The following is a 25,631-nucleotide window of genomic DNA, read 5'->3' as shown; positions in this document are numbered from 1 at the left end:
GATAGCTATAATGGTGTAAGGATGCCTTACACTCTAAAGTCTCCCTAAATCTTGTACAGTTCTACCACAAAATTTAATGATCATGTGGCACGCTGACAAGAAAACCCCCAATGGTGTCATGAAGAGTCAGACATGACAGAAAAGACAACAAAAGCACCTGTTACTGTAATTCACAATGTTAGGTGTTAGAGATATAAAGACAAAAATAAAATAAATTCCATCATCAAGGATTTTAATGTTATAATAAGAGAATATAACATGTACATTAATATTAGCAATTGGGAGAATCACTAAATCTTTTGAGTCAAGTTCACCCCTTCAATTGTTCAAGGAATTTTGTTGCTTGTATTCCATACAATTCTGGTGTGAGTCAACTGGGACAAACTCCATTTTAGTCTAGCTATTAGGTTCCTTGTTGCTCAGCTCCTAAGATGACCTAGCTATCTCACAAGAGAAAAGGGTCATCTACACCTTTCTTAGCAGAACCATATAACCTGAGTACATCTGTCAATACCTTCTTAAATCCACTGAACTAAACCTCTCTCAATATAAAGAAACACAGCTTTCTCTTACCTAGAACTTATCATAATGTATCTGTCTTGAACTCTGTCCGAAGTGGATCAATCTCCAGGAATGCTAGCAGAATAGCATTTTTATATATTCTCAAAGATTATGTATTCCAATGACACAGACTCCAAGGGTAATATAGGGAGGCTCTGATATAACTGTGATTAATTCAGTAGAATAGGAAGCTATATGGCTTTCAAACTTTTTCTTGCTCCTGACTGTCCCATTTCTTAGTTCAGATTAAATGAAGTTTTATTGAATGAGATGAATCTTCTTTCCAAGGAATATTACTGCTAGTGACTTTCTCATGGGACTCCCTCTGATTTTTGTCATCTATATTGTTATAAATGTTCATAATAATGAAACACAGTAGAGTGATTGAAAGGTTTAACTTTCCTGCAGGAACAGACAGTCCCCTAATAGGGAGCACCCTGAATTTCCAACCTTATGCTAGGAACCTTCTGATAGGCCCTCATCATTAGGTATACAATCTAAAAGATACACTCACCCCATGATACCCTTTAACATGTTCCCCGCCCCTGCTTATATGACTAATGTTATTCTGTTGTCTCTCACTCTAACAGGGGGAGTGTACATTAAGATGCTTGAGATTTCTTAAGCAAGCACACTTGTGAAAGGTCAGGGACCCCTAGGTGAACTCCTGATTAGTTCAAGTTGGTTTTTGCCCTCCCCCTGGCCAAGGCACCTTCATGTCAGTTTAGGGGACCTCCTCCAGCTTAGTGACTGGTTGGGGTCATTTCTTTGATCACTTTTTCCTTTGTTTCACTTCCACATTCCTGCACATAGGCTTATGTCTTTTCATTCTAATCAATAACCCAAGGCCTTGGTAATGTACTATTCTGACAGATCCTAACAGTAGTCTCTCATATCATGTGGAAACCAAACACTCAGGAATTTCTCACATATATCTTATGGGTGCCTAATTTTTCACATCTCCCCTATTAGAATGTGAGTGGTGGGAAGGGGACATGTATTTTTGCCTTTCTCTTTTATCCTCAGAATTTAGTACAACATCTGGCACAAAGTAAGTACTTAATAAATGGCTGTTAATTGATTAAACAGTACTCCTACAGACTGGTCCTTCTGCAAAACTTATCTGACAATGAAGAAGTCATTTTATGGAAGTATTTGTATGACTTTTTTGTTTTTTAATGTACTAGATATAGAACATTGAAAACAAGTCAGATTATGTCTCGGATAATTGTTTTTCAGTTTGGCCTTCCCACAAGAAGGGGAGCTGCTATGTTAGAGTGTGTCCCTTGGGTGATGAGGGTACTGTTCTACATGCCACATGAGGAATGATGGAGGGAATGTTTAACCTGGAGAAAAGAGTGTTTTTTGTTTATTAGGAACTGGTAGGAGAAGAAAGAAAGAAAGATAATTAAGGGGGGGGGATGGAGAAACAGCATATCTATCTTGAGATAACAGAATCTGATAATTAGATCTAACATAATAGATTTAAGACCTGAAAGAAGGTATTCACCAAATGACCTTTTGAAGGCCTTCAATGAGGAGGAATCTTTACTTAGGATATTCTTGAACAGCTGTAATTATTAACGTTCTATTCTTGAGATTCCCATCTACTGTTCCTGATAATACTCAAATAGGAAAAAAAATCTTACTCCTTTACAAGGTGACAAGGCCTCTAACTACTTGTAGACTGCTCTCAGGTTCCACATTCCCCACCTCAGCCACTCTCCCTACTTCAGCCACTCTCCCTACTTCAGCCACTCTCCCTAAAGTCTTTTCTTCCCTGGGCTATAAATCCCTAGATGGAAGAGGATTAGATTTGTTTTGCTTGGACCCACAGGACAGAGTTAGGAGTTAGGATCTGGCAATAGGTAAGCATTGCTAAGTACCAATAAGTACAGGCAAAATATGTTCTTAAGGAGTTTATAGTTTAATGTAGGAGACTATATGAAAACAATTATGAAATATATGATATATAAAATATAAATGGAAGACAATATTAGAGGGATGGGATTGAGGGAGGAGGGGAGGACCAAGGATCTCCCACCAGAAGGAGCAATGGGTTGTAGAGAATTCTAGAGAGGAAGATTTTGAATGGGTGTGAAGAAGAATTTCCTAATCCTTAGAATGTTCTAAAAGTGGATTGCCAAAGGTGATTGTAGGTATCTCATCACTAAAGGTTTTTCCACACAAAGACTGAGTGACTAATTATTTCAGGATGATACAAAGGGGATGAATTTTTGTTCATATATGAGTTAGATTACATCAGGAATTCTTATACTGGTTTCCATAGAAGCTTGGGTAGATAGGTAGGGTCTGTGAACTTAGATGAAATTTATTTTTACTAATCTTTAAAATTTTAGCATTTCCTCAATTATGAATGTCAAAAACAAAATATTATTCTGAGAATGAACCATAGACTTCAATAGACTAAACAAAATGAGGTTTGTGATTCACAAAATCTGTTAGTTGGTCTTTGAGGTCCCTTTCAACTGAGAATCTAATGTAGATATGGGTTGGATTAAATGAATATTTTTAAACCATTTTCCAGGGTTTATTTTCATGGACAACTTCCTAGGCCAAAAATTATATGAACATTGAGATTAAAAAAAGGTAAAAGTCACCGAATAACTTTTTATTGTGTTATTTAAAAGTCTTCATGCTTGGTAATCATTTAGAATAGTATTATAATCATTTAGAATAGTATTATAAATTTTAAAAAAGAGAGAAAAGAACTGCAACATGATTTATTTAGGGGTTTAATTGATTGAACTTGGATAAATTATTCATTACTTCATTAAAATTCAAGCAAGCCTGAAGGTTTCCATCTGATGCATTAAGTTATCTAATATGGAGAAATTGTTATAGATTCATTGCATGGAATGATTCTTCTAATATGTTGCACTTTAAATTTGCAGGCAATTCAATTGAGATGTAAATTTTGCATTTTGTTTTCCATTAACTAAAATTGTTTATATAGACCCCAGGAGAAGAAAAAGACTCTCACCAAGGTTGCTTTTTCTAATCTCTTGGTGGAAAAGTTAATATACATAGTGAAGGCACATTTTATTGTTGCTCAGTTGTTTTGAAATTGTGTCTGACTCTTTGTGCCCCCATTTGAGGTTTTCTTGGCAAGAATGGTTTCCCATTTCCATTTCTAGATCATTTTACAGATGATGGAACTGAGACAAACAATTAAGTGACTTGACAAGGGTAACACTAGCAAATGTCTGATGCCAGATTTGAACTCAGGAAGATGAGTCTTCTTGACACCAGTCCCAACACTCTATCCACTGTGCCCTAGGTGATGGCACATAGTAAGAACTTAGATACTTTTATTCATTTATTCATTCATTTTTTTTTAGTTTTTGCAAGGCAGTGGAGTTAAGTGACTTGCCCAAGGTCACACAGCTGGGTAGTTATTAAGTATATGAGGTCATATTTGGACTCAGGTCCCCCTGACTCCAGGACTGGTGCTCAATCCACTGCACCACCTAGCTTCCCCCCTCATTAATTTTTAAATTTTAATTAACTGCATCATTGCTAAGAAAAAAGTTACAGTTCTATAGTTTTGTAAGAAGTAAAAGTATTGTCTATAAGCTGATTATTTCTTGAATCGATTTCAATTTATTTTAATATTAACAAATGTTAGTGAAACAAGTTTTGGCAAAAAAAATTCTTAATTTTCCAGCATTTGAGATCACAAAACAAGCTCAGAGAATGAAGAGTTTCACTGGACTAGGAATGAGAAAATTTGAATTTAAATCTCAGCACAATCACATAATAACTAATGTAATAATAATAATAATAATAATAATAACTAATGTAATAACTAACAAAATAACAAAATAACTAACAAAATAACAAAAACTAACAAAATAACTAAAAAAATTTAATTTCCCTGATATTTAGTTTCCTTTAGTGCAAATTGAGGGAAAAAATATGTATACTATGTACCTTACATTAGAAGGAAAGAAAATAAATGTTAGTCAAGCAACAAGTGTTTATTAAGTATGCGATGCTAAGTGCCAAGAATATAAGAAAGGCAAAAAAACCAGTCCCTATCTTCAAGCAACTTGCACTCTTTTTGGAGAAATGACATGTAACCCTGTAACCTAAAATGTATACAAATTAGAAGGTAGATAATCTGAAAGGGATGGGTGGGGAGGGAAATATGAGGTATGCCTGAGGCTGACTAGAGAGTCAGTAAGTAGTGAGACATATTCTCCTATTAGGGTGGCACAGTTCCTGCATAGTAATTCTGAAATTGAAAGGATTAAACTTCCCAAGAGAGTACAGTGGGAGAGGGTACAGTATGTCATTTAATGTTTGCAACAACCCTGGGAGATAGGTGTGTTATCATTTATCTTCTTTTTACTGATGAGGAAACTGAGGTGGATGGGGATAAAGGCTTTGCATTCAAGATGAGTTCCACTATAGTTTTTGTTTTTGTTTTTAGTTTTTGCAAGGAAATGGGGCTAAGTGGCTTGCCCAAGGCCACATGGCTAGGTAATTATTAAGTGTCTGAGGCCTGATTTGAACTCAGGTACTCCTGACTCTAGGGCTGGTGCTCTATCCACTGCGGTACCTAGCTGCCCCTGTAACTCTGTATTCTTGAAGATATTCCTAGCAGAATGTCAACCTTACCATGGCTTACAAGCTTGGTATGACTTGATATCCAGTTTAGAAGGGCTTATCAGTGGAAAGCATGTTGGTTTAATTATCAGGTAATTTTTTTGTTTGAGGAGGGTCACAGTCATTTGAATCAGTGGAGAGAATATCATCCTAACTAATGAAGTCATAGATATTTTGGATTATGAGGATTATACTTATACTAATTACCTCAAAGAGTTTTCAATGAGAAATTGTATCTGTAAAGTGCTTCGGATCTTTGACGCAGTGTGTCAATGACTTGATAAATTTTGCTTACCTTCCTTTGCTATTTAGTTCAGTTGGAATATTGAATGAATATTTTTGACTTCAGCGAACTGTGGCTTTAACCTGAAATTAGACAACATGGTATAGTGGAAACAATATTGGCCTTGATATTTTTTTTAGGTTTTTTTTTTTTGCAAGGCAAATGGGGTTAAGTGGCTTGCCTAAGGCCGCACAGCTAGGTAATTATTAAGTGTCTGAGGCCAGATTTGAACCCAGGTATTCCTGACTCCAGGGCTGGTACTTTATCCACTGTGCCACCAAGCTGCCCCTTGGCCTTAATATTAATAGTGAACTAAGTCTGAATTGGATCTCCAACATTATCAGCTTTCTAATTTTTGGAGAATTATTTAATCATTTTGTGTCTTTTTGAATAGAGTACTGAATAGACCTTAGACACCTAGCTGTGTGACCTTGGGCAAGTCATTTAAACCGATTGCATTGCAAAAATCTAAAAAAATATATACTGTTTGGGGTGGCTAGATGGCACAGTAGAAAGATCACCGGCCCAGAAATCAGGAGTACCTGAGTTCAAATCCGGCCTCAGACACTCAATAATTACCTAGCTGTGTGGGTTGACTTATAAAATCCTATGAGGTAATAAATGCAAAGTGCCTAAGGCACTGTATTAAAGCTATTTTAAGAGTGGAGTGAACGTGCAAGTCAACCCTAATCAAGAAAAACCTCTTATGTTGGTCTTGCAGATTGCTGTGACCTTCTCTAGTGGGAACAAGTCTCTTTATGAGAACAGACAGTTCAGGGAGTCTGTCCCAGGATAGATTTTTCTTACCCAATAAGGAAATATTAGCATTAGATACTAATGAATGAGCATGACTGTTAAAACAAAGAGAACCTTGATCTCAAAATACCTTTAATTTCAAAACCAAATTATTTCCAGAAAGGCTAAAGTGATTAGTAGGTCTATCTAGAAATCAGTGAGCTTACCAAGGGTCAGGAAAGTCCTCAATTTATTTTATGTTCTTTCTTATTCTAATCTTAGTTTCATTTTTATTCTCCCAGGTTATGGACACACAGTACCTTTATCAGATGGAGGTAAGGCCTTCTGCATCATCTATTCTGTCATTGGCATCCCCTTCACCCTCCTGTTCCTGACTGCAGTGGTTCAACGTATCACCGTTCACGTTACCCGGAGACCTGTGCTCTATTTCCATATCCGCTGGGGATTCTCCAAACAGGTGGTTGCCATCATTCATGCTGTTCTACTTGGCTTCGTGACTGTGTCCTGCTTCTTCTTTATCCCAGCAGCAGTGTTTTCCATCTTGGAAGATGACTGGAACTTTTTGGAATCCTTTTATTTTTGCTTCATTTCCTTGAGCACCATTGGCCTAGGGGATTATGTTCCTGGTGAAGGCTACAATCAGAAATTCAGGGAGCTGTATAAGATAGGCATCACATGTAAGTATCTTGGACATTTATAAAAGCAAGCAGAGGGTGTGTAACATTTGGGTTACTTTCTTGAATTTCTTGAATCCTGACCTGATTCCATTCTTTCTTCCTCTCCTTGTCCTTATATCCCAAGGTCCACCCCATTTTTTTAATGGTTGGCCTTCTTTCAAAGGTTTAATCATTTTCAGAGTTGCCCAGTACCCACCTTTCTATTCCTTTCCACTATTACTCTACTTTCTCACTATCTTTGGAAAATTCATTAAATCAAAATAAATTGTCATCCTTACTGAAAATTAAAGCTCCCTTTATAATTCTTACAATCCTGATAATATTTATATCTTGTATTAGTTATTAGTGGAGCACTGAGAGGTCATCAAGTTCAAGGTCAGTATGAGAGGTAGGATCATAAATCAGGACTTGGAAAGAAAACTATTTAGTCCAGATGGGAAACTGAGTCACAGAGAGGGTAGGTAATTTGCTTGATGACCCAGGCAGTAGGATTTGATGTCAAGTCTTCCTGACTCCAAAGTTTGTCTTTATTAAAAATGAATTTTTATTTTATCCTTTGAAGCCTCATCCCTTGGGGGAAAAAACAACTTTTTATTGAAGTATTACTCTGCTCATTCAGAGGTTTTTTTTTTGCCCTATAGTTTAAGTATAATAAGTAGGAATAATCATTCTATTGCTAAATTGAAAAGTGATATGCCAAGAGTATTACCAAGAAAAAATTTCAACCTGCTGATAGATTATGTGAAAATATAAATACAGAGAGACCTATTTCATTTCTAGCATAACTCTAGAATAAATTTTCCATTGACTAAAACTATATTTTTATTACGAAATCTCTATTCCATAGGGAAAATATGGATTAAGAATTCAGCATCCAGCAAGAACATTCAGTTGTCTTAAAATAGCAATGTGAAGGATTACCGAGCTTTAATGTACTTCTTTTGACCTGTTTCTCTTTATAAATCAGGAATGGAGAGCCCTATCATAGTCTCCTGGGAATAATTCTTATATCAGTAGTGCATTTATTAAGTAGTTTTCTATATCTAGATAGATAGATGGATGGATGGATGAATAGATGGATGGATGGATGGATAGATATCAGGCATTTTGCTGGAGTTACAAAGAAAAAAGGAAAAATAGCACTTCCTCTCAAGAAGCTTACATTCTATTAGATACCATATAATCCAAAAAATATTGGTAAACATGCTTCTTTGGAAATAGCAATCAGAAAAGTTGGTACTCATAAAAACCAGAAACTATGAACATACATTTTTCTTTATCTTTTCAAAAAAAGTATTTCTTTAGGCTTTGACTTCTGAAATTATAAAGAAAATTTCAATTTTTATTGATATCTTTTATTTTAATATTCACTTCATTTCTGAAAATATCCTTTTCTACACCCCTTCCCATAAAAATCATCCTTTGTAACAAAATAAAAAGCATTTCAGCAAAACTAACCAATACATTGACTGATCCTGACCATGTACACAGTTAACCCTAATCCCAACCCTAATCCCACCTCTGCAAAGAGGACAAGGAAGCATAGTTCTCTCATCTTAACAAATTTAGTCATTTTGATTTCACAGCATTCAGTTCTGTAAAAATTTTGTGATGAAGGTCCTTTTATAATGATGAAAATCCAATCAATATGTTTGCCTCCTCAAGCTATGAGTTTCAGCTTTCCATGTGGTTTGGGTGTTTTGAGGAAGGATACAGGGGTATGTAGTACCACGGAGGATAGTGCTTTAGAGATGCTCTTGTTTCTCTCCTAGGTTACCTGTTGTTGGGTCTCATTGCCATGCTGGTAGTTCTGGAAACCTTCTGTGAACTCCACGAGCTCAAAAAGTTTAGAAAAATGTTCTATGTGAAGAAGGATAAGGATGAAGATCAAGTCCACATCATGGAACATGACCAGCTCTCATTCTCTTCCATCACTGACCAAGCTGCAGGCCTGAAAGAGGATCAGAAACAGAACGAGCCTTTTGTGACGGCTCAGGCAGCCACTTACTCTGATGGCTCAGCAAACAATTAAAAGTAGGATTCCCTCATTCCCATTCTCCTAGCACACTAATGTCCCTGCAAGTCAGAAATAGAAAAGCCTTTGTTTATTTTTTATAGAAATGTAAAAGCCAAGATGATGATGCCACAAACAGATATCCATTATTTGAAGTATTTAAAAAACAAACAAACATAAAAGCAAACCTGGGCTCAGTTGGGGAATGTAGTGTCTGGGGAGATGGAACCTCAAAATATAAGATGTTCTGTGACAACAAGACTGGGCTTGGCAGATAGGGAAGAAATGTCAGAAGCAGTGACACTGTGGACAGGCTAACAATGCTTGGTGAGAAGCAAGTTTTGTACATTTAATTGAGAAATTTTGGGTATGTCTTTGAATCATTTAGCAGCTTCATAGCAAAACTTTAAGAGAGTGGCTTAGCAATGTGTTTTATAATTACATTCCTCTGTACTGTTTGCATGTACCTATCCAAAGTGATTATTTTTTTAGAACCTAAGTTAAGACCTACTATTTATAATGAATGTTTAACTGATACATGTGTACATAGAAAGTATAAATATGTTTATATCCTGTGTACATATAAATATATATGTATATATATATATGATCCCTAAAATTCAGTAAACTTCTTAGACTAGAACTGTAGATAGATTTCTTTATATAAGAAATAATTCAAGAATTGCTGCATTTGATAAGTGAATGAAACAGAATTATGTTTAGGACTGATTAGAGAGAGTGTGGGACTGCAAGAAACGCTTTTCTCTTGCAGTGTTATGCAGTGGTATTTTGAGAAATGTCTGAAACATTTGTAAAAGTTTCTTTTTTTGTGACCAAGGAGTGAAGTGAATGTCATTTGTATAGAAGTAGAGATTGCTAAAAAATAGTTTTGTAAGGTTTTTTGTGATTTGCAGCCATCTAATTTCTTAAAAGCACAGAACTTTCAACCAAGAAAATATAAAACAAAGGTCCAGTTAAATTAATTCAGTTAAGTGTTTAAAATTCATAAGATAAAATAAACAGAAATGTATGGCCTGTGGCTAGACTTAATGTCTTTTATGTCAGGGAAAACTCTAACAGTGTCTCTCTGGGCTCTGTTCATTCCTGTGTGGAAACCATAAAACTAGAAGTTTTCAATAAACCATACTACGTGCGCTAACTAATGCTCAGTGACAGGATAAGCAATTCTTATCTTTTTTGTATGTTTATTTAGGGATGCTGATATTAGAATGATCATGGACTTGACTGTTAGAAAAAATTAGCACTTTTAGGTGACTCACTTCAAGCCAATTTGTTACAATTTGGCCTCTTTATGAAAGGGCTAACCTATATTAAAAGACATACACATACACACAATCACTCACACAATATTTCTCATGAAATCACTTCCATGGCAGTCTCTGAAAAGGTGGTCTTCTGGTTTCCAGAGCACTTTTATTTCTCAGAAAACCATGTATTTTTTTCAAATAGAAATAGAATCCATTCCAAGGTATTCTGTTGAGTCAGTGGTAGAATCCACTGGTAGAATCCATCTGGTTTCATCAGCAGAATTTTTTGTTCAAGGCTTATATCCAAAGACTTTTTTCAGATCTCCCTAAAACTTAATCCCATTGCCTCCATAGACTTATTATATTTCCTGGTATTCCATTACATATTCACCTTGCCTTTGCAGAGGAAAACGACCCCATGCAAGGGAAGTTATTGGCTAAATGACAAATTGAGAGAATGGAGAAACACAGTTTGGATATGAAGGGGATGCAATCCATCGCTGATTGGCACAAAATGAAGGCTGGTGCTGATGGAGAATATAAATCAAAGTAATCATAAGCGACACTTGGGTGGTGTACTGACATTTTATTAGATGCAGCAAATGGCTTTTGTTAGCCACAGCTGTCTGGCTTTAGTACAAGAGAGAAAGGACTTTATAAATAATGATGAAATAGGAGGAGCAGAAGGAGGAAAAGAGTTGCAAAGGTTACTAGGGATCAAAATGGCATTAATAGAATACTTCATGTTCCATATATTCTTGATACATTCTTTAATTATCTCTAAATTATAGTGTGATTTCTTTATGTATGTGAAAGTGAGGGGGAAGCAAAAAACACTACTTTTTCAGTAAGAATTTAAGGGTTTCTTCTACATATCATTGCATCAGTCATCAATAGAATTCTAATTGTCTTTATATAAGTGGAGGAATGGGGTGGGATGCTAGACAATGCAGTCAGTATTAGAACTAGGTTATAGGCTTTGATAGGGTCTTAAAGGATATAACTTTAGAATTGTGCCCACTGATTGCCATTTGATGCCCTCTCATATGGGAAAATGTTTCATGGTTTGTAGGGTGGTGTAGGTTCTGAAGAAGATGGATAGATTGCTCCAAGATTTTTTTGGAATCAGGACATTTTTTACTAAGACAGGATAGCAGAGATTGTTGTCCTTAGAAAAAGAAGGGAGAATTATGGGAGGAAAAATGGTTTTGAAAGTTGACTGGTGTGGTAAAACTAATGAACCTCTGATGAGGAGAATGGACAAAATCTTAATCAAAATGTTCTGAGAATGAAAGAAAATATCCTTTTGAGTGTAGATGTGGAAATTTATGAATAAGAGGTATGCCCTAGAATATTTTAAGACAAATTCTTTGAGGATAGGTTGAACAGAGGAAAGACTGAATAGTTGTCCTGAAGATGATATGATTCAGTAGAGGGTTGTTTAGAATGGACAACTAAGTATTATTCACTCTAAAACAGACATGGTCATCTTTCTACATACCACCCTCATGTGCCTTTTATGAAAATAAATAAGACCACATCAAGTATATTTTGAACTTTCAGACCCTGAGGTGAAGGAAAAACCAGCAAATGTAAATCAGGATTTTTAAATCCCTTATGATCATCCAGATTACCCAAATCACTTATGTTAATAGGAATTAACATTAAGGAGCCAGTAGTAGTCATTGTTTATAATTCAGAATTCTGTAAATATTATTTCCTGATTGTGATTCACTTTTTTCTGTAGAGCATTCATGATAAGAAGAGATTGATGGTCATTAGGTGAAAATAATCACTTCGGACTTCATGTTAGAAAATGTGTTTATCTGCTCCACATATCATCCCTCTGTGAATTTAATTTAAAGAAATGGTATGCTTTAGGTGAAATAAGTGAAATAAACACTTTGCATTTCATGTTAGAAAATGTGTTCATCTGCTCAACATATCATCCTTTTGTGAATTTACTTTAAAAAATTGGTTTCATTAAAAAAACAGATAATAAAAGCATTGCCATTAACCTTAGATGCCTATTGTATATTTAGTAAAGCTAAACTACTATGTAATATATTTTAGTTTCTCTTGCAGATATTTGTTCCTATTTCCCAAGAACTTTTATTTTATCAAATTGGACACACATAACACTTCTTCATTTGAGGAGGAAAGTATGAAATTGTTACTTTGTTGTTCATTACTTATTTCTTCAATGGCTTGTACAATAGTATTTTCTTATCTGTCAACCTCAGCTTTCAAAATCTCAGCTAAGAACCTAGAAGGAAGCAAACAGAACAAAACTCTAAATAACCAAAATAAATGTTACAAAGTCCATACGTGAACTTTTATATTCTTTACTCATATTGAAGGTCCCTTGTCACTCAGGTATAGTCTACTTGCTCTTATCTTAGGCATGCCCCTAATAAATTTGACTCTCTGATTCCCCAACTTGGAACAGATTAAAAGAGAAGAGAGACAGTAAAAGAGGCAAGAAGTAGCTAAAAAGATGAATAAATGATATGGAAAAACTATTTTAAAGATAATAGACACAATAAAGAAATCCACAGTATAGCATTAGAATTATTTAGTGTGTGCTCAAATAGCTGTTTAAGAGTATGTTCATACTGATGGCCATTAGTCATCAAGGAAAGTTTAAATTCTGTATAATAAAGCAAATATGTAACACACTTTGAAGAATACTTTTTGGGGCAGTTAGGTGGTGCAGTGGATAGAGCACTGACCCTGGAGTCAGGAGTACCTGAGTTCAAATCCAGCCTCAGACACTTAATAATTAGCTAGCTGTGTGGCCTTGGGCAAGCCACTTAACCCCATTTGCCTTGGAAAAAACCTAAAAAAAAGGAATAGTTTTTAATGCACAATTCTTGAGGGGAAGTTTGGTTGCTTAAAAGGGACAAAGCATCTGACAAATCCACTTAAAAATAACAGTTGGTTCCCAAATGATGCCAGATAAGTAAGTTGTTGCAGTCTTAACATGTCCTATGTCCTTGAGAATGATACTATGCTTAGTAACTTTTTAATAAGTAAGCTAAAATGTATTATATGCAGTTGAATGAATTAGATAATCAATCTCTTGAGGTTGCTTTTATCTCTCTGATGCTCTAAAAAATACATGGCATGGGTAGATTTTTTCTCCATAGTATCTTTTAATTTTTGAAATTTGTTAAGCACTAATAACATAGCAAATCCCTCAGGCACCAGAAATTTAGACCTTAACCACAAAGTCTCTATGGACCAAGGCATCAGTATATTTTGCCCATAATTTTTACATTGTTTCATTACTCATTTCCTTAAGTAGATGATGTCAAAACATGTTTAGTTTTACTATATCCCTCATAGATGTGCTTACCTGCATTAAAAAGTCGAACATGACCCTTTTCTATTGTTTCTAACCAGTTACATTGTGTGGTGCATCACAATTTAGAACACTGTGACCTTAAAACTGGAACCAAGCCTATTATTATTACAAATTCAGCAGTGACCATGGTTGACTTTAAAGGTCACTGCAGTTGCCTCTGAGTACACTGCGAAAATCCTTAGTCCTCTTGGTCATTCTAAACCAGGATATAAACCTTGTTGGTAAGGAAAATAACAGCCCATAGTGGGCTTTTAGAATGGTATGCTTTAATTACTTCTACCATGCAATACATTTATGCACCTCTTTCTTCTAGAACTTGGAAAACTGAGAAAAGAATCAAACTTGGGGTAGCTAGGTGGCGTAGTGGATAAAGCACCGGCCTTGGAGTCAGGAGTGCCTGGGTTCAAATCCGGTCTCAGACACTTCATAATTACCTAGCTGTGTGGCCTTGGGCAAGCCACTTAAACCTATTTGCCTTGCAAAAACCTAAAAAAATAAGAAAATAATCAAACTGTTTAAAATATTCATTTACCATTTTTCTGGGACTAAACAAAAACAGAAAAACTGAAGCAATCACTAAGTTGTTAGGACAAAAATGTATCTCTAGGATGATATTGGAACAAGTAAAAGAAGGGCATCTAGTTTAGTTTTGCTTTATTGATATATAGAGTGCAGGTCCAGATCATAATCTTGATGAGACCATTATACAAATATATTTGAGATGATGAATTATTGGAGAATGACTCTCCTACTCTCAAAAAAATTTAAATGACCCAGGATAATAAACATAAAATAAAGGAGAGTCAGGGAACTCTTGGTTTGCACCCCCCTGCTCCTCCAATTCATCATCTGTGGGACTTACATCAAGTCTCTAAATCGATTAATCTCATCATCTGCATCCAAGGAAGATAATAGATGTGAGTGATACTTTTAAGGCTATTTTGTGGAATAATTGTTGAACTGATTGTAAAGTACTTTATTATTTAAGGTGCAATATAATAAAATTATTCTTACATCCCTCATTATATTTGCCTCAGTGTTTGAGTGTCACATTGTAGATATGTGCCCAAATCATAATGAAAGAAAACCAATTCTTTTGACAAAAAGTTCCATGTAAAAATTACATTTGTAGAAATTATGCCCTACAGTGCTGGAGTTGGTAGATACAAAAGAAGGGACTAGGAGGTAAGTATCAGTGAGCTGGCGGGTAACTTAAACACCTAATATATTTTTATAGAACAGTTTTAAAAAATCCAATTTGAGCTATTCCACTTACCTGAAACCTTGAGCTTGCTTGGAAACAGAAATTTTAAGGAAATTCATAAGAAGCAATGACTCAAAATAAGTGTTCTGACATGACTATAAATAAATATAACTGTGAATCATTACCTTTCTAGTAAATAGATGGCTTTGCTGGGTGTGTGTAAAATCAGTTAACCACAGCAAAGATATTTCTGTTTAAAGGTACAGCAAAAGACTTTCCTTCTTAGAGTGCATATCCATACACATCCCTCTCAGATGATTTTGTGACACTCCAAATATAGATATTGCCCCAATCAACATCAATTTGCAATTTTAAGATAATATAAAAGAAAAGAACAAAAGCACTGTCTCCTTACTGGCCATTCTGTAACAGCTACCCCAGTTTTCCCTGTGGATGAGAAGGAAACATGATTGTGCTGCTGCATGCTTAATAACTGACTCTAGAAAAAAAAGTATCGATGAGATACTTTGAAGTTTAATGTGTATTGTTAATATTTTCTCCACCTTAAAAAAATGTAGATATTCAAAACAAAGAATCAAACCTTTATTTATAGAACTGGTCAATTTCTGATGTGTAATTGTTCACACTAGAAATCTGACAAGCTTCTTACTGGGTTGGTGTTGTCTCCAGCATATCCCAGGAAGGAACATTGCAATTTATATATCAAAAGATAAACCCTACCAACTTCCCTTCAGTTTCATCTTAAGGGTGCTAAACAGCAACAATTTTACTTGAAAAGATGGTCCAGTTTTGGGTGAAGATGGTCCTATCCTCTTAACTACACATAAACCCCACTTTAGTCCAGTCACGTGGCCCACCAATTGTCTTTTCTCAAATATCTATGGCTTTGGTAACAGGTGACTCAACTCTCTCAATAATTACCAGGGTTTCCAGGTGGTGGGGAATTTTATATTAGAATCAAGAGCACACTGGTTCACCCTTCAGTACAAATTAACCTTTGTTCTTCTCTTTCTACTCAGAGGAAGTAGCTAGGACCAGATATAAAGAAACATCCTAAACACACCTATGGTTGAATAAAACAGAAAAATGTACAGGTTTCTATTTAATACACTAAAAGACCTAAGGGTCTGCTGGCACCCTTATGTATGGCCCCAGTTTCCATTTTAATTTGACATTACTGTTCTATTTTACTTCTGCTATACATACAGATGACCTTTACCATTGACTTCCTTCTACTTCTATGTTCAAAGACTGAAATGCCTTTATCTCACCATAGCCTTCTCTGTTCCATTTCTCCCTGTGCTTTACTACTACTAAACCTTTTCTCACTCTTCTCTGTGACCTCCAATCTATCTACTGCTCAGTACCTTCCAGGGTCATCACCCCTACTCTGGTGACTCTCTCTTCCTTTACTTCAATCTCAAATAAGTCATAAAGTGCTGAGCACCAGACTCACAGTAGGTGCTTAAAATGCTTATTATCTGATTTGATATATCTATTGAGCTAGTTCATTATCTACCACCTACAAACATGCCAATGTTTTTTCCCATCCACAAAATTTCTTCACCAGGTCCTACTAAAATTTACCAGGCCCTGTTAATTATTGTCCTCTGTCTTTCCTCAGCCAAACTCAGAAAAGCTACCCCTACTCCATGTCTCTATTTCCTCTTTTCACATTTTTCTAAATTCCTGATATCCAACTCCTGATCATGATTCACCTAAAACTGTTTCTAAAATTACAAATGATTTCACAATTGTGAAATTGAATGGGTTTTTTCTCAATTTTGATATCAATACTCAATCTTGATGTTTCTTCATCATTTGCCACTATTGATCACCTTCTCCTACTGAATATTTTTCATAACACTGTACTCTGAGTTCCCATTCTACCAATCTTATTACTTCCCAGTCTCCTTTGCTGTATATGGAACCATTCATATTATCCCCCACCTCCTTTCCCTCAAGACTCTATCTTGAGTTTGCTCTATATTATCTCATTTGGTAACTTCTTCATTTCTGATAGGTTCAACTAATATCTTTTGGAAGATGACTACAGGATTTATATATCCTGTCCTTTTATTTAATTTCCTTTTGCATTTTTTAAATTAGATGCCTCATTGATTGATTGGCTTTAAGTGGCTTGCCCAAGGCCACACAGCTAGGTAATTATTAAGTGTCTGAGACTGGATTTGAATCCAGGTACTCCTGACTCCAGGGCCACTGCACCACCTAGCCACCCCCCTCATTGATATATCAAACTTAATGTGTACAAAACAGAATTCACATTTCATCATTACTCTTAAAATTTTGCTGTTTCTCAGCCTCAGTGCCTCCCAGTTCTTCACTTTCAATCCATAATACAATCTGTGGTCAATTTTTATCATCTGTAATATGCAAACCTGATATGTGTTGGCTTATTATTATTATTATTATTAGTTAAATGATCCTCTGACCTCAAACCCTTATTATTCTTTGATTGGTATTGTCTTCTGGCTACAAACTAATTTCCTTGTGTTTTGATTATTTATTTGTTCATTTATTTAGGGGAAGGGGGAGGAATTAAAAGAGGGATTATTCTAGTTATGACTTCCTCTCCTCAAAGATCTCTGTAGCTCTGGGAGGGAATTATGGTGTCTTCACTCTAAATCACTTCAAAGAACTCAGCAATTACCTTCCAGGTAAAATCTGAGAGACTTAGAGGACTGCAGATTTCTCCTAAAAAAATCAAAGAACTTCCAATTTTAATCAATAAATGCCTTCTCTCCTGGACATTTAATAGCACTTAATAGCCATCTATATTACTGGCAGGTAAGTGGTACCCTCAGAGCTTGCTATCAGGAAGACGGGTTTGAATCCAGATTATTTGGGTGACCATTGGCAAGGCACTAACCTGTTTGTCTCTATTTCCTCAACTGTAAAATGTAGAAAACAATATTCCTACATCCCTTCTTGTAAGGATTTCAAATGAGACAATATTAGCCCAGTGTCTGGTATATAGTAAATCAACTTAATAAATACTTGTTTCCTTCCTTTCTGTATCATTATTATTCATGTATGTCTCACAGAATCAAAAATTAAGAAAGACTTTTTAAGAGATTATTCAATCCAACTAGATTAATAATTTTCTGAAAACAAGAAAGGGTCTTCAGAAAAGTTTTATTTATCTTTTTAAGAATTATTTTCATAGCACCTTAAAATTTGTAAAATATATTCTTTTGAACAACTCAGTGAAACTAATAAAGCCAATTTTAATGTCCCCATTTGACAGGTGGGGAAACTGAGGCTTAGAGAGGTTAAATAATTTTCCTAGGATCACACAATGTTGGAGCCAGAATCCAAACCCATATTCCTCCAGATCCTGTGCTCTTCCCACTATGTCTTTTATTCCTCATTGGAGCTCCCCATTGTTCAGTTCTCTGTACATTTTTGGGGGAAGGTGGTAAAAGTTTGAGACCTGAAATTTCATGGCAGGGAATTTTCAGGATAGAAATTTCATCCTCAGTTGACATCCCTAGCTTGTATTTATAGTCCTAGACATACCTGGGGGCATTGAAGAAATGAAACACAATCTTCAGGGTTCAAAATCCCAAGAGAACCTTAATTCTCTTCATGTCTTCACAAGTATCAAGTACTGCCTTTGGACATTATAGTGAGCTTTACTTTTCTCATCTGTAAAATGACTTGAACTAGATGATGGCTAAGGTTACTTACAGCTATAACTATCCATGGTTCTTTGACAATATTCTGAGTTTCATTTCCTTCAATGCTAAAGTGCCTGCAGCCTGTCATTTATTGACTTCAAAAGTACATTTAGGATCATAGAATCTTAGAATCCTAAAATTGAATGGGACTTGAGATATAATCACATCTCTACCTTGAAGCAGGAAGCCTTGTCTATAATATTCCTAATGAATAGTCTCTTAACTTTTCCTTGAAAACCAGTGATAAAGAAGGAAACCCATTCCACTTTTGGACAATTATGTTATTAGAGGTCCCCCCCCTTATATTTGTGCCCTATTGTCCTTTCCTGTAAATTTCACCCAGTCCCTCAGAGTTCTGCCTTCTGGGTCCAAGAAAGGCAAATCTATTTCTTTTCTCACATAAGAATCATTTAAGTCTCCACCTGGCAATCACTGATACTTATTGCTTCATTTCCCTGCTTCCTGAAACTCCAATCAATCATTTGTTCTACTTATTTCAAACAGTAGACTACATTAGGCTCATGTGCTAATGTTATCTTGGTTCCATTTGTTCTTTTTTCCCCTATCCCTGCCCTACCTCCCAACACACACACACACACACACACACACACACACACACACACACACACACACACACACACACGTCTCTTGGCTTCAGACTAGAAGTTTAGATTCATTCCCACTGTGTACCCATCTTTCCAAAAAACATCCTTTGATTTTGTTCTAATATTGTGCCACCTGAAATTTGACTGAGCTTATATTTGTATCTAAACTTATATACATTCTGATTTCCTACATTTTAGTCTACCATAGCATTATCGGGAGGAAAAAGAAGAGGAAGAGGAGGGGAAAGAGTTGGAAAAAGAGGAGAAACTTTAGATTGAGGGAGAGGTCAAATTACCTTAGACTATGCAGGAATCAAGATCCATAGTTAGGATTATTCCTCTGATTCAAGATCCAAAGCTTTTTCCACTATAGCAACCCTATACAGTTCAGCCAAGTATAGAAAAATAATGGACTTTCAAATGCAAATAAACAATGCAATTAATTTTGGGTCTGATACAGATGGTTCCCCTGATGTCTTTGGAGACTATTATTATATTTCTGTGAGGAGACTGAAATTGGCTCACTTATTCCAAACCATCAAAGCCAGACCAGTTTTGAGTTTGGAAAATAAATAAGCCTGTTCTGTTTAGGCTACATTAACTAGTAATGTGGGGTATTTTCTAGCCTGGCTGGAAAGATTAGTAAGTTAATTAAAATCTAAGAAATGGCTTTGTTTTTTTAATTGTTCCAACTTATATTGACAAATCTTAGACTTCCAGTGAAATGACAAACTGAAGAATGCTTGTCAAAAATCCTAATAAAATGGTCAATTATTTTGTTTGTAAGACCTGGGTTATTTTTGAGAGCTCATATTCCTAGTAAGTAGCAGATGAACCAGAAATCTCCTTGTCTGAACTTTCCCATGAAGCAGGAAGGATTCCTCAAGGAAAATATATAAAACCCTCCAGAGTTTTGACCATGAACTCCCTTTTTTTGGAGCCCTAAAATAATTCCTAATTGCTTCTATAATAAATGACCACATAATATGCAATATTGTAAAGTACTTGCCATATTCTAAGCAGTATAAAAATGTTTATTCTCTCCCTTCCCCTCTTCCTCTTCTCCAGTCAGGTTAAAACTGGCAAGCTACAGGATGTTCCATGATTATTTCCCTGGACTTATCTTCTGTACTGCCTAAAGAAGACCTGAAACAGCATTCCCCCAGGGAGGAAGCTTAGCTACCAACTTCTCCTTTGTCCGACTGTGACCTTCATCTCTTCAAAAAGTTCTGCTTAAGAGTCATCTTTTTCATAAAGTATTTTTATGATCCTACCTTGACCACCCAATTTAATTCAAAAAATATTTCTCCCATTATGCATTAAAACAAACAAAAACCAACAAATATTTCTTTCTGTATGTAATACAAATTTCTTAAAGATAGGGACTATTGTTTTTTGATCTTTCTTTCTCTAATGCCCTTGACAATGATTGACACGTGCTTATGATTGATTACATAGACATTTTGTTTGTCATTTCTTTTTTTAATTTATAAATTTATTTACTTTCCCAACTATATGAAAAAGTAGTTTTCAACAATTATTTTTTGTAAGGTTTTGAGTTTTACTTTATTCTCCCTCTCTTCCCTCCCCTTCCCCTTAATATAGATTATACAGGTATTATTATGTTAACCATATTTCTATATTAATCATGTTATGAAAGAAGAATCAGAACAATTTTCTTATTATTTCTAAATGCATTCATGAATGTGCATTTCCTATTTTGTTTAGTTTCTCTCTGTATATCTGATTTCCTTGAAAGCTGGGGATAGTTGACTCATCTACCATATAAATACTCCCGGAGAATCTTCATACAGTAGACATAAAATAAGTGTTGATAGCTGCTTGATTTCTAGAGAAAAGTTTTTATTAACAAGAAGCATTGTTATTTTGTGCAGAAAGAGAGATCTCAGCCATGGAGATTGACTCTCTTCCTCTATATCTTGAAATTGAGCCAGAATGATAGAAATCAATACTCCTAATTCTTCATGAGGGGAAAATATACATTAAAGTTAGTATCATTTTTGAATTGCCTATAAACTTTAAAAGTCTGTTATTTCATGACGGCATAAATTCATTGATCATGAAAGCAGTGGAGTATTGTGGACTCCCAAGTCTGGAAATTTAACTAGATGTGTAGCTATGGGGAAATAACTTACCTCTTTTTAGACCCGATCAGTATATTTATAAATTTTCTAAACTTTCATGATTTTACATATTAGGACCCAACCAGTATGTAATTTTGGTAAATGGAGTTTTGCATTCAAAGGATTGACTGAAATAATGCCTGGCATGTTAACTAATAGGCACATACTGTTACTAGAGGACATATTTTCACAGGATCACAGATCAAAGACCTGAAACTGCAAGAAACCCTAGAGAACATCCAATCTAAATTCTTTACTGTACAATTAAGGATACTGAGGTCTGGGAAGGTGTGGTGATTTTCTCAAGATCATACAGGCAGTAAATTCCAGAGTTGAGATCTGAACCAAAGCCTTTGATCTGTCCCCTATTCTAAGTTGCCTTTCTTCTGTGATATTATAGCCATAGTGTACCCTAATGTGGCATATGGGGTCACCTTAGATGTTTTTCAGACATTGGAAATTCCAGATGACCTGAAATCCATTATTCTCACCACTCATTGAAAGACAGCTAGCCAATTTCTAAAGAAAGACTTAATATTAACAAAAAACAAGAATTATTTTGTGTAAACATAAACAGAAATATCAACAATGGAGACTGACAGAAGACTAGTCTTAAAGAAAGATAGATCCCCATGTTTTGTCTCCAGTAGAATGTGAAGTTCTTATGAGAAGAGTCTATTTTGTCTTCAGATACCCAGCACCTAGCTCAGTGTCTTTTTTATATATATAATAGATATTTCATTCATTCATTCATTCATTCATTCATTTATGTTTTTGCAAGGCAAATGGGGTTAAGTGGCTTGGCCAAGGCCACACAGCTAGGTAATTATTAAGTGTCTGAGGTCGGATTTGAACTCAGGTACTCCTGATTCCAGGGCCAATGCTCTATCCACTGTGCCACCTAGCCGCCCCTATAATAGATATTTTAAAAATGTTTATTGAGTTGAAGTTTTCCTACAGAATAGCCCAAATATCTAATGCTCCCTGATCCTTTTGCCCTTTACTCTGTATACAACTTGGCTGAATATTAGGGTATTTATTTCATGTGAATGTCAAGTTCTGGACTGCATTTTCACCTATCCCATTTCTACTCCTTCTACCATTGAAGGTGCCAAGGTGATGATTAGTTTCTTCCCATTTTGCTTCTCAGATTTACTGCCACATTGGCACTCAGTTCAGGGTAGAGATTTTTTTTGGGGGGGGCGAGCTGTCTATGATCAGCTGGCATTCTATTAGCCTTATCCTATTGCAGTGCCAGTTTGCATTTTGGTATCTGCTTGGGTGCCAGTGAAAGCTCTGTCCCCACTGTTTCTAATTTTTTTTTCTTCTCTCTTTCACCCTCCCTGCCATCTGCTATGTACTAGCACAACATCCATTTCTAGATATTTCTCCCTTTGTTCTAATACTGCTGTCTTGATGAATGCTTTTTAACAGATATATTCTTGTTCCCTCTTCCCTCCCCTGTCACTCCTACACAGAATTTTGTCACATCACATACTATCTTCTGACCCTGGATTTATTTTACTACTTTCCTAAGCAAACTGAAATTGTCAGTTCATTGAGTAGGAACCTTTTCTAGTAAGTCAACTGACAAATATTTATCAAGTTTACTATGTTCCAGGATATGTTGTAAGCCCTAAGGACACAATGAAAGGTAATAGGAACAATGATCTCAAGGAACATACTTTCTAATGGGGTGAGAGTGGGGGAATGAGAAATAAAAATCTAGGTACATATAAGATTCTATGTGTCTGTATATATGTGTATATATATATTATATTATATATATATATATATATATATATATATATATTAATCTGCAAGGGAAGCTCAGTAGTTTTTACACTCAAAGGTGGGAATTCAGGTAATTCTTGAAGTCATTGGAAGTTGAGAACACCAAAAATTCCAGGCATTGGAGTCAGCCAATGTAAAACTCCAGAGTTGGAATGCTATGATCCAGGACCTGTAATTAGGTCAATGAAGCTATTTTATAGAGTGCTTGGAAGGGAATGAGGTGGCAGAGGTCTATTTTTGTTCTTGAATTTAGCAGAGAATCACAGAATTTCAGATTTGGAAAGGACCTTAGTGACTCTTGTATTTATCCCAGACTTTAAAACCCGAAAACTCAATACAAATTCATATCCTAGATTAAACCCAGTCTTTATCCAAGGGACATAGGGAAGTTTTTGGTGTTACCCATTTCAATTGTTTCCAACTCTTTGTGACCCCCATGTGGTATTTTTTTTTTGGCAGGATACTGAAGTGGTTTGCAATTTCCTTCTCCAGCTCATTTTACAGATGAGGAAACTGAATCAAACAAGGTTAAGTGACTTGCCCAGTGTCACACTAGTATCTGAGACCAGATTTGAATTTATAAAAATGAGTTTTCCTGGCTCCAGGTCTAGCACTTTATCAACTGCGCCACCTAGGTTTCCCAAGATATGAAAGCTCTCTACTATTTATTCACTTTATCTACTTGGACGCCAATGGAGAAAATCACAAAGCTGAGCTAATATCACCCTCTTAAAATTCATGATACACAATCTCATCTGGGCTTTTGCTGCTGTTTGGTAATCCTACTCCACCCTTATCTCATTCCATATAATTTCTGCTCCAGTCCTTTTATTCTCTCCTTTCCTGTCTACTGACATTCCTGATTGCCCACACACACTTATAATGGATGACTCAGACTCTTACTTCACCAAAAAAGCCTGAAGTCATTGCACATGGGTTCCATTAACCCCTTCCTCCTGTCCTCAATTCTCTTCATAACTCATTCTCTCAAACTTCCTTAGGTTGCAGAGGAAGGAAATGTCCTGTTCTTTGTTTGAACTAATTCTTTCATCTGTACCCATTATTCCATCCCTTTCTGACTAGCAATTTTTGGGAGTACAATTGATGTTAAATGACTTGTCCAGGGACACACAATTAGTGTCTGAGGCCAAACATCTACTCTCTATTTTTTGTCTAGTCTAGAAGCTATAACTCATTTAACTTCTCCTTTCAGAATTATAGTAGAATATATTTGTGATAGCAAATAAATTGAAACAAAGGACATGTCTATTGACTGGGAAATGGCTAATTAAATTGTAATATATGATATCAATGAAATATCACTGCTTTGTAAGAAATGATGACCATAAAGAAGTTAGAGAAGGATGGAAAGATATATGAACTAATATAGACTGAAGAAATCAAATAAATATACATGACTGCAACAATGGAAACAGAAAGAACAATATAATAAAAAACCTGAACACTTGACTCCTGGGCCGGTACTCTAACCACTGTATCACCCATCTACCACTTGAAGGATCATGAGTCTTTCCTTAATGATCTTTCCAAGGGGGCATGTGGAGAAGTCAGAGAAATCCCAGAGAAGTGCAGCTAGTTAAAAAATTGCTCTTTCTTAAATAAGTTTATTTATTTTTTCCAACTATATACAAAGATAGTTTTCAACTTTCATTTTTTGTAGGTTTTTTGAGCTCCATGTTTTTCTCCCTCCCACTTCCTCCTCCCCTTGCCAGTGAGTAATTTAACATAGATTAGACTCATATAACTATGTTAAACATATTTCCATATATGAAAAAAGAATCAGAAGAAAAGGGGGGGAAAACCATGAGAGGAAAACACTCTAAACTTAAAATGAAATTTTTAAATGGACGATAGTACGTTTTGATCTGCATTCAGACTCTATAGTTCCTTCTTTGCATATGGATATTTTCCATCACAAGTTCTTTAGAGTTGTCTTTGATCATGAATAAGAAGAACAAGTCCATTACATTTGATTATCGTGTACTGTTGCTGTTAATGTCCATAATGTTCTGCTCACTTTACTCAGCATCAATTTATACAAGTCTTTCCATGTTTTTCTGATGTCTGATCACTTGTGATTTCTTTTTTCTTTTTTTATAACAAACTTTATTTATTTATTACAATTGTAGGCAATGGGGTTAAGTGACTTGCCCAAAGTCACACAGCTAGGTGATTATTATGTGTCTCAGCTGAGATTTGAACTGAGGTCTGAAGTAAGCTCCTGACTTCAAAGGCTTGTGTTCTATCCATTGCACCACCTAGCTGTCCCCCATGTGTTCTTATAGATCAATCATACTCCACATTCATAGAACACAATTTGTTGAGTCATTTCCCAATTGATAGCCATCCCTTCAATTTCCAATTCTTTGCCTTTACATTTTTCCCTTTCTTATAATCTCTTTGTGATACAAACCTAGGAGTGGTATTGCTGGATCAAAGGTTATACACAGTTACATTGGCCTTTAGGCATCATTCCAAATTACTGTCCAGAAAGATTGGATCAGTTCATAACTCCATAAACAGTGCATTAGTGTCCTAGTTTTCCCATAACCCCTCCAATTTTGATGATTTTCCTTTTGTGTC

The 25,631-nt window shown here is 35.5% G+C and overlaps 1 protein-coding gene across 1 annotated transcript in view; it reads left to right on the top strand.

Annotated features, from left to right (window-relative positions):
- KCNK1 (potassium two pore domain channel subfamily K member 1) overlaps positions 1-9,543 on the top strand; it is a 54,269-nt gene extending 44,726 nt beyond the window's left edge. Inside the window, exons 2-3 of the mRNA XM_074222996.1 lie at positions 6,514-6,909; positions 8,682-9,543. Coding sequence (XP_074079097.1) covers positions 6,514-6,909; positions 8,682-8,941 — 656 coding nt within the window. The 3' untranslated portion in view covers positions 8,942-9,543. The remainder of the gene's footprint in view (positions 1-6,513; positions 6,910-8,681) is intronic.
- The last annotated feature ends 16,088 nt before the right edge of the window (positions 9,544-25,631 follow it).

Source organism: Macrotis lagotis, chromosome 2 (assembly GCF_037893015.1).
Source record: "Macrotis lagotis isolate mMagLag1 chromosome 2, bilby.v1.9.chrom.fasta, whole genome shotgun sequence".
In the NCBI taxonomy this organism is placed as follows: Eukaryota; Metazoa; Chordata; class Mammalia; order Peramelemorphia; family Peramelidae; genus Macrotis; species Macrotis lagotis.
The sequence above is the reverse complement of the archived record's forward strand: the minus strand, read 5'-3'. Positions and strand labels throughout refer to the sequence as shown.